The 10,510-nt window shown below is 42.7% G+C and overlaps 1 protein-coding gene across 1 annotated transcript; it reads left to right on the top strand.

Moving 5' to 3' along the window:
* Positions 1-2,467: 2,467 nt before the first annotated feature.
* ptger1a (prostaglandin E receptor 1a (subtype EP1)) lies at positions 2,468-8,150 on the top strand. Its single transcript, XM_046312740.1, has 5 exons — positions 2,468-2,877; positions 5,340-5,467; positions 5,693-6,253; positions 6,654-6,914; positions 7,255-8,150. Exons 2-5 carry the CDS (start codon positions 5,381-5,383, stop codon positions 7,531-7,533), a joined length of 1,188 nt encoding a protein of 395 aa, XP_046168696.1. The 5' UTR covers positions 2,468-2,877; positions 5,340-5,380; the 3' UTR covers positions 7,534-8,150.
* Positions 8,151-10,510: the final 2,360 nt, after the last annotated feature.

Genomic DNA, 10,510 nt, shown 5'->3' with positions numbered 1-10,510 from the left:
CCTCGTTAAATTCCCTTTTCAATTTTTTTATGCGGCATTCCATTTACTTTTCACACACAGGTTGTTTTTCTGATTGTGGGTTTGATCATTCTCGCCGTCTCCCACCTTCTTTCACTCTAACAGATGTTGAGGTTCTCATGTTGTGCTCTGGTTTTCTTGATAGACTACTCTTCAGCCAGACATCTTTCTCGCCATTTCAGCCTTCACAAAGCCTCTCTTTGTGAGAGATGTTTTGAATCATTTGGAAGGTCTAGTAGACCTGGGCCAGTCCAATGGAATACCAAACCAATGTCTCAGAGTATTCCCTCAGAACCATACCAAACATGAATGTCCTCTCTCTCTGTCTCTCTCTTTGTCTCTTTCTCTCCCTCCTCTCTCTCTTTCTGGCTCTTTCTCACCCTCCTCTCTTTCTTTCTCTCTCTCTTTCTGTCTCTTTCTCGCCCTCCTCTCTTTCTTTCTGTCTCTTTCTCTCTTCCTCACCCTCTCTCTCTTTCTCTCTTTCTCTCTTCCTCGCCCTCTCTCTCTCTCTTTCTGTCTCTTTCTCTCTTCCTCGCCCTCCTCTCTCTCTTTCTGTCTCTTTCTCTCTTCCTCGCCCTCCTCTCTTTCTCTGTCTCTTTCTCTCTTCCTCGCCCTCCTCTCTTTCTCTGTCTCTTTCTCTCTTCCTCGCCCTCCTCTCTTTCTCTGTCTCTTTCTCTCTTCCCCTCTTCTTTCTGTCTCTTTCTCTCTTCCCTCTCTCTCTCTTCTCTCTCTCTTTCTGTCTCTTTCTCTCTTCCTCTCCCTCCTCTCTTACTCTCTCTCTTTCTGTCTCTTTCTCTTTTCCTTGCCCTCCTCTCTTTCTCTCTCTCTGAACTTCTTTCCACCCACTTCTTATTGCCCATAATCCAATGCCAAGCCACAAGCCTGTGTCTGCCCTGGCGTTGCCAAATAATGATTTAATTAAACAAACACGCGCACCTGTCTCCAGTGGGCAGTACGAGACGAGCGCCACACTTTGGTTGGACCACCTGACACATTCCTCCTATCACCTCTTTTTAGGCTAAGCTGTCAATCAAAGAGAGAGAAAGACAGACAGTTTCAGCACTAAAGGAATAATGTTAGTAGTAGAGGAAGGAAAATATTTCCCTAACTAAGCTGCATGGTCTCTGGGTAACCATATGAGTGAGTAGTAAATATTTAAAACCAGAGAGGGATAAGACACAGGCCTACAGTAAATAGTATAAATATGAATCATTCTTGGGCTGATCAGAGTGAATTAATTCCCCTGATATCTGGGCTATCTATAGCAGGCTAATAAAGCCTGTCATAATCAATCACTGCATGAATTAAGTGTCTGGTTTAGAATATATTTGCCTAATATGAGCCTGTATCATACATTTAGATAGGAGAGTAAAACGCCACTAGAGAACCAGTCTGCCTACCTCATAGGCCTACAGTATGTCCTCAGCAAAGTATTCAACTTTTACTGGGTCTGGCCTGATAGTTGACACCTCTAGTTATTTATAACATCATGTTTCATATGCAGCGTCAGCGTAGCAAGAGAGAAATGCTACCTCTCGTCTCGGTTTGCACTTTATCATCAATTGGAAACCACGCATTAATCCTAGGACCTGGAAAAAGAACACCGATCTAGAGAAATCAGATTAATCTCACTAGGGCGGCAGGTAGCCTAGCGAATAGAGCGCTGGGCCAGTAACCGAAAGGTCGCTCTTTTGAATACCCGAGCCGACAAGGTGAGACATCTGTTTATGAGCCCTTGCGCAAGGCAGTTAACCTTCATTTGCTCCAGGGGCGCCGTACTACTATGGCTGACCCTGTAAAGCAACACATTTCCCTGCACCTATCTGGTGAATGTGACAATAAAACATATACATGTGTGTGCTACAATACCTCAAGGCAAAACTCTGAGATGCAGTAGTTAAAAACACTTGCAACAAATGTATTTTTACAGGAGCACAGAAAATAGCCTGAGTTACTGTATACCAGTAAGTATACGTATCATTTGACACTTTCCTATACAGGCTGGACGATACTGTCTAACCTACTGCATGTAGTGTTTCACCTCTTATAATGATGGGTTATTGATCACATGTTCATGCCATTTTTACTGAGCAATAATGATCAAATGAATCAATAATGGCTATTTAAAAACAACCAAATATTTAAATATTTCTGTTCTGTTTTAAACTATAGATGTTTGGCAGCTGGTTATTGTAATGCTATTTGAGTTATTATTTCCTGAACCATGGATATACAGACTGACATTCAAAAGTAATGTGACTCACATTGACTACAGTAGCCTAGTATATACATAACAGTGATCGTAAAACGTACATGTAAACATGGACAAATGACATGAAAAAGTGTTCTTCTACGTCTGAAAATAATATCACTTAAACTTGACTCACGGGGCCGCCCATGGGCTACCTATCCATTAGGACACGGCGCTATATAAAACGCTATTGAGAAACACGCGTCAGAGAACCTGCGGTACAGCCTATCCGCAGCATTGGAATATTCCTCGCGCTCACTCTCCGGTCATGAAACTCCAATCAAACGGATTTAAAAGCGAGGAGGGCAATTCTGTTGGGAAGTTGCTGAACATTTGTTTTCCGAGAACAGTGGGGAATATGAACTCAATGTCATCATCCTGCCGAAGAGATATCATGGAACAATGGGTCTTCTTTTAGAGTACTTTTATTCTGCCCCACTCGGTTTAGGAAGACTTTGGTGAATGTGTTTCGTTTTCAACGGTTTCTTTGGATTATATAGATACCTGTATATCTATCTGCAATCTAGATTTAGAAAAACAAGGCGGACTATTCCGTTGACAGGGTGGACATCACCATTGACTGGAATTATTCATCCCTATCTGTAATGGTAATGATTATTCATGAAATATTTTCTTATCATAATTATTATGGCTTTTTGTTTGTGTGTGTGTGTGTGTATGGCAACAGTATTAGTAAAGGGGAAGCAAATGGGCAGCTTTGGAGAAAAAATAACACTCCTCAAAGAAATGATGCTAAGAATGTTTCAGAGCCACAAAGACATGTCAGTGGTATGTTTGGCATGGTAGTGCATATTCAAAATAGCTAAACACACCTTCATCTGAATAACAATTACAGGGTGACTCGGTGATAAGGTCATCATTAGTCATTGAGTAGGGTGATTAGGATGATAGTGAAAGGTGAAAGGTCAACCCAGAAAATGTATTTGGATGTTTTCTGATTCATCCCCAGTGACTTGATACGAAAACCTATTTGAGTTGCATTTACAGTAAGGATGAGCTGTGCCAGGAGAACTGTTTTCCTCAAGTTTAGTGAAAGTTTAGTGAAAGTTTAGTGAGTATGTAGGTCTATTCATGACGCATATATGCATTTATGATGAATGTAAACAGGTGCAAAACGACCTGTTGGGATTTGTTTTTACTATAATAGAACATCAAATAATAGATTATAATTGAGTAGAATAGAACAGCCTAGTTATTCAATGAGTTGGGTAGAATAGTCTTGGCAGCATATATCACCTCTATCAGTGACATTAGACCAGTGAATAAAACAGACAGATCTGTATTAGAAACATAGCCTCTAGACTGTCTGCCACATCAATACAATATAGACACACGGTTGAAGCACAAACACGTGTGTAGAGTTGTCAGAAATGTGTGTTTTTGCTGAAGATGTATTGCTTAAATGTCTACTTTTACACCAACGAACGCAGACCATTTGAGGCGGTTTAAAAAGAACCACCGCCTCAATGTGATGTCCATGTTTCCAAGACAAGTGTCAATGTGAGGAAACCATTTTGTCAAGAGAGAGAGAGCGAGAACGTGTGTTGCCGGCCGCCTCCCTGATCTAGAATAGAGCCCGGGGGATTGAAGCTGCTCATGGAATGTGTCTCAATAGTTGTGCGCTTGTCAACAGGGAACTGTTATAACTTGCCCTTAGTTCTAACCCGTCAGTGGCGTATGACTAATGTACAACAGATTGTGTGATACAACAGAGAGTTTTTCAGCAGAAATGTCATTACACCAGTGTGTGGAGACACTGCAGAATGGTTGTGTCTATATTTGTGTGCAGACAGCCTCACAGTTATATCACAAAAATATCAGTTGTATCACAACTATTGTGTCAAATGCGTACAACCTTAGTGTGAATTGAGCAGCTGTTTTCTGGGATGAGGTGGAAGCTGTCTCTAACCGCTGATACAGGATCAGATATTGTTTAATGATTCCTTAATAGTTATGTTTGGGAATTGGGGTAGAATGAGCTGATCCTAGACCTGTGGTTAGGGGTTAGGCGCTATTACCTCAAATAAAAATGTAAAATAAAGTAAAATCATCATTCGTCATGTACACAGTTTACAGCAGGTATAGAGGTTGAAGTTGCTTGCGTGATAGACGCTCAACATTGCAGTACAATACCAATAAAAACCTAAAGCAAATCAAACATAATGAGTAATTAGAGCAAGGTAGTATTCATAGTAAAACTGATATGTACACAATATAATATACAGTATAGATAATGAATGTGTTATGTCAAGTATGACTGTGTTACAAATATAAAGTGGAGAGTGTCTTGGTTGCACAGTTGAATAAATGGTATATAATAGAACAGCAGTGTTAAGTGTGTGTGTGTGTGTGTGTGTGTGTGTGTGTGTGTGTGTGTGTGTGTGTGTGTGTGTGTGTGTGTGTGTGTGTGTGTGTGTGTGTGTGTGTGTGTGTGTGTGTGTGTGTGTGTGTGTGTGTGTGTGTGTGTGTGTGTGTGTGTGTGTGTGTGTGTGTGTGTGCTTGTGTGTTTGTGCTTGTGTGTTTGTGTGTTTGTGCTTGTGTGTTTGTGTGTTTGTGCTTGTGTGTGTGCTTGTGTGTTTGTGCTTGTGTGTTTGTGCTTGTGTGTTTGTGCTTGTGTGTTTGTGTGTTTGTGCTTGTGTGTAAGGGTTGGATGTGTGGAGAGTCAATGCAAACAGTCTCTACGGTACAGATGTTCTCTGAGGTGCAAATAGCTATTTTTTTGTCAAGTTTAAGTTTAAATGGGCTTTAAACCATATTCTATCTATGTGGGTTGAATAGGATAGAGAACAGTGTGAATTTTGACACACCTGATTCTGTGGTGTCATTCACAAGTTCCTCATCGTCATGATATGTTATAGCTAGTAGTTAGCTAGTTAGGGAAGAAGACATGTGTTGCTGAAACTTGAGAGTCAGAATTCCAGTATTGACTGTGTGTGTTTTCCATTTATATTGCTACCTATACGATGACCCCATTCCCCCATGTTACTTACAGGTCATTGAAGCCTGAAATACCACTATAATCATATTGTCTCTCTCCTTCTCTTCCCAGCCTCTCTCAGTGATGGGGTTCCTGACCTTCAAAGCCCAGTGATGCTAGCCATGAATCACTACAACCTCTCCGGGCCCCCGGGGGCCCTAGACCCCGTCTCCAACCTCAGCCAGTGGGACACGGAGATGGTAGGTAGGCCAGATATTAGAGAAGTGGAACAGTAACCAGAAGGTCACTGGTTAAAGTCCCGGGGGCCAGAACTAGCTAATGGAGGGAGGCTGGTTTCACTTCTGTGTGTGTGTGTGTGTGTGTATGTGTGATGTCTGGTGGTTTGGATAAAATAAGACAGCACAAAGACACAGTTCAGATTGTGATTGGACATAAAGTTGTATTGCATATTGTATATTGTATAGGTGGAAATGGAGAGTCTGGCTCACCAGGGGAACCTCACCTCGGACAGGCCTATGTCCGGAGGCCCGATCGCAGCCGCTCTCTCCATGACCCTGGGCGTCATCTCCAACATCGTGGCCTTGTTCATCCTGGCCAACGCCTACTCCCACCAGCGCCGACGCTCCAAAGCCACCTTCCTCCTCTTCGCCAGCTCCTTGGTACTCACAGACTTTTTTGGGCACATCATCCCGGGAGCGCTGGTCCTCCGGCTTTACCTCTCCGGAGGGGTGTTCCCCGAGGCGGTCGCCGCATCCTCAAACGGCTCGACCGACCCCATGTGCCAGTTCCTGGGTGGATCTATGGTGTTCTTCGGTCTGTGCCCGCTGTTTCTGGGCTGTGCGATGGCCGCCGAGCGCTGTCTGGGTGTTACGCAGCCACTGCTCCACTCCTCCTTAGTTACTACCACCCGTACCAAGCTGTCCCTCTCTGGTATCTGGCTGGTGGCCCTCTGCGTGGCCCTGCTGCCCTGTTTCCATCTGGGGTCATACACCTACCAGCACCCCAACAGCTGGTGTTTTATCAAGGTCAGTAGCCAGCAGGGCTGGGGTCAATTAGAATTGACAGCTGTCACTTCAGAAAGTGATTTTAATAAAAAAATGAAGAAATGGAAAAACGTTTGAAATAAATAGCTTCTACTCCTCCGTTTATTAAGAAGTAATTAAAAATAGATGCTGTTTTTTAATGTATTATTTATTGATTGAATTCAATTCGAATTGACCCCAGCCCTGGCAGCCAGATACTGAGCTCCCCTAATGCTTTAGGTTGAACATTCTCAAAGTTTTATGGCAGTTATTTAAACAATGTGACGTTTAGCGAAACTACCACCAAAAGTTTCATAGAAATAACACTAGTGTACAATAAGACAGGATAAAGTACAGAGTTATATACAACAACGACTAAATGTCTGTCTTCTCCTTCATCAAGGTCTTAGCTAACGACACCCAGGAAGCGGACGTAGCCTTTGTTACGCTCTTCTCCGGACTGGGCCTGACGTCGCTGGGGGTGGCCCTGGTGTGTAACACCATCAGCGGGCTGACCCTGGTTCTGGCCAGGCTGAGACGGAGGCCATCGGGCTACTCATCGTCCCACAGCCACCGCTCAGTGGCCAAGAGCCACGATATAGAGATGGTGGTGCAGCTGGTGGGCATCATGGTCACGTCCTGTATCTGCTGGAGCCCTCTACTGGTGAGTGGGACAACCTAGGACATGAACAAGTGTAGATGCTTATGCCACTGATTCCATCCACCACACCATGCCTATTCCCTACGCCCGCTACACAGAAAAAAGTCACCCAACAACTATTCCCTACGCCCGCTACACATCTAGAAAAAAGTCACCCAGCACAGGCCCCTTCAATTTGATGCATTTGTACACTGAAAATACACAAGATAGTTTATTTTACACATAATTATTTGAAAGAAATCGAATTAGGCCGTCAATGCCCAATCAAAAAAAAATAGGTTGCATGATGCTTCTGGATCAAAGTACAACAATGAACAATTATATCTCTTCTCTTATGCCCCAGATCTTCGGGCTCATGTCAGTGATGCGCTCCTATAGGGGCTCCATTGATAAAGCTGACATGGCCACCTACGAGACGTTGAATTTGATGGGCGTGAGGCTGGCTTCCTGGAACCAGATCCTGGACCCCTGGGTCTATATACTGCTACGTCGGGCCGTCCTCCGCAAGATCTACCTCATCACCAAGTGTCAGGCCGATTTGAATGGGAGTGTGATCCGACGCTGGGAGGGGAACTCGTTTCAGAGCAAGAGCTCGGAGAACAGTCCTGTTAACAGGATATGAGATCATAACCAAGCGCCAGGCCGATTTGAAGGGGAGTGTGCTGCTACGCTGGGAGTGGAACCCCTTTCAGAGTAAAAGCTTGGAGAAGAATACAGTCAACAGGATATGACTGTGTGACCGACGGTGTTCGAGTGAATGCCAGAAGAAGACTGCATTAGCCCACTAAGCTAAAGCTTAGTATTGACCAGGGAGCCAAAGCAACTCTTTAGGTCTCAGGCAAGGTTACTCATCATGCAGCGAGCGTGGTCCTTGGTACTTGTGGTGGTCACCGACAGAAATTTCTGTTATCCCGTATAGTGAAGGATACGATGCTCTGAAAAATGAGGATTACATGTTCTTCAGCCATGGCAGTATCTCTCGATCTTCTTTATCACAGTGACTGGCAAGCTAAGATCATCCTCCTTTGGATATCTCTTAAATTAAAACTAGGAATTGAGTACGGACATACCTGGTGTCCGAGTACGGTCTATTGGACCAGTCAGTCTGCATTATCCCACAGACGGAGAGTTGGGAAACACAATACCCCACAGACGGAGAGTTGGGAAACACATTACCCCACAGATGGAGAGTTGAGAAACACATTACCCCACAGATGGAGAGTTGGGAAACACATTACCCCACAGACGGAGAGTTGAGAAACACATTACCCCACAGATGGAGAGTTGGGAAACACAATACCCCACAGATGGAGAGTTGGGAAACACAATACCCCACAGATGGAGAGTTGGGAAACACAATACCCCACAGATGGAGAGTTGGGAAACACAATACCCCACACACGGAGAGTTGAGAAACACAATACCCCACACACGGAGAGTTGGGAAACACAATACCCCACAGATGGAGAGTTGGGAAACACAATACCCCACACACGGAGAGTTGAGAAACACACTCGCATAGTGAGTAGGTCAAAGGCTTGAAGCGTATGAAGATGTGCAGCTATATCAGCACAGAGGTTCATCTGAGAGATCAGAAGTTGAAAGCCTAGCTACATATCTTCATGAATAGAATGTAACGCAGAAGAATATCACAATTCATTCAACATATTGGATCTCATTTGTGGAACGTTGATCATTCTGAAGTCTGTTGGTTAAGGTTTAACAATGACATTTTAACATCATCCATGTCTGACGATTCCAGAACGACTCCAAAAAAACGGAGTTGTATGCTATGTAAATGTTCTGCTAAGATTAAGATCGCTTGTGAAGTAAAGGGAGAACTACGATTTTTTTCCCTGAGCTTCTGATGTATAAAAATGCTACTTCATGTCAAATATTGAACAAGTTATAAATATTTATTGCTTTTCCTCAATTCTCTGAGGACGTGTAAAGAAGTTATGGAACGTAATTGAATGTGATGAAATAAAGAAGAATGTTTTGACTGAATTAGATACCGTTGTTGTCCTTTTTTTCTCTCCTCTCTGCCAAGTTATTAAATACAGTATTACAATAATACAGTATGTTCAAACGGTGTACAGTATCCTGAATATACGGTGGAAAAACACACGATGCAAAGAAATCAAATGGTGTAACTGGGTCCATTCTAGTAAACAGTGACTATTATGCTCACGTGAATTTTCTTTGATAGGAAACTGAAGATAAATGCTGCAGCCTGCTTACCGCCTACGTAGTTCTCGGAAAACTTTCCTCTCACATAACTGTATATTTGACACAGCTTTTAAATCATACGTTTGGAGAAAGGCCAAAGTCAGCAAAACCCCAAATTCCCAAAATACATGCAACAACACAAGCCAAACCAGCAAACCAGGACTGAGGGTCATCATAACACCTCATAAAACATCCCTGTTCAGTTCTAAGTCCAACGCTTGATTTATTTATTTCTCAGGGCCCCGCAGTCTTGTGTACAATTCATATATTCTGTCTGACTTGGTCATTTTTTTCATTCAAATGATAAGATGCTGGAAACTATGCTCGAAATGTGATTCCCATGGGACAAGAGCAAGAAAGGAATGCTGGTTTAGAGTCAGTAAATTAAATAGCAAATTATATCGACCATGGCAGTCAATAAATAACACTCATAGTTCTTTCCTATAAAATGTTTGACTCCAAGCCACACTGAATAAAATTGTGGTAGCCACGTATGTACAATTGAAGTCGGAAGTTTATATACACTTAGGTTGAAGTCATTAATAGTTTTTCAACCACTCCACAAATGTCTTGTTAACAAACTATAGTTTTGGCAAGTCAGTTAGGACATCTACTTGTGCATGACATAAGTAATTTTTCCAACAATTGTTTACAGAATATTTCACTTATAATTCATGGTATCACAATTCCAGTGGTTCAGAAGTTTACATACACAAAGTTGACTGTGCCTTTAAACAGCTTGGAAAATTCCAGAAAATGATGTCATGGTTTTAGAAGCTTCTGATAGGCTAATTGACATAATTTGTAACGGTGTTCGTCTGTTGAAAGAAGAGAGTCGGACCGAAATGCAGCGTGTAGGTTACTCATGACTTTAATGAAAGAATCGCGGTACATGAAATAACTGAAAGACGAAAACAACAAACGGAACGAGAACCTATTACAGCCTATCTGGTGAAACTACACAAAGACAGGAACAATCACCCACGAAATACAAAGTGAAACTAAGGCTGCCTAAATATGGTTCCCAATCCAAGACAACGAGAATCACCTGACTGATTAGGAATCGCCTCAGGCAGCAAACCTATACAACACCCCTAATCAGCCGCGATCCCAAATAATCCAAACCCCAATGCGAAAAACAACATATAAACCCATGTCACACCCTGGCCTACCCAAACATATAAGAAAAACACAGAATACAATGACCAAGGCGTGACATAATTTGAGTCAATTGGAGGTGTACCTGTGGATGTATTTCAAGGCCTACCTTCAAACTCATTGCCTCTTTGCTTGACATCATGGGAAAATCAAATGAAATCAGCCAAGACCTCAGAAAATAATTGTAGACCTCCACAAGTCTGGTTGATCTG

This window comes from Oncorhynchus gorbuscha, linkage group LG18 (genome assembly GCF_021184085.1).
Source record: "Oncorhynchus gorbuscha isolate QuinsamMale2020 ecotype Even-year linkage group LG18, OgorEven_v1.0, whole genome shotgun sequence".
NCBI classification, from domain to species: Eukaryota; Metazoa; Chordata; class Actinopteri; order Salmoniformes; family Salmonidae; genus Oncorhynchus; species Oncorhynchus gorbuscha.
This window is presented reverse-complemented; position numbering and strand designations above follow the sequence as displayed.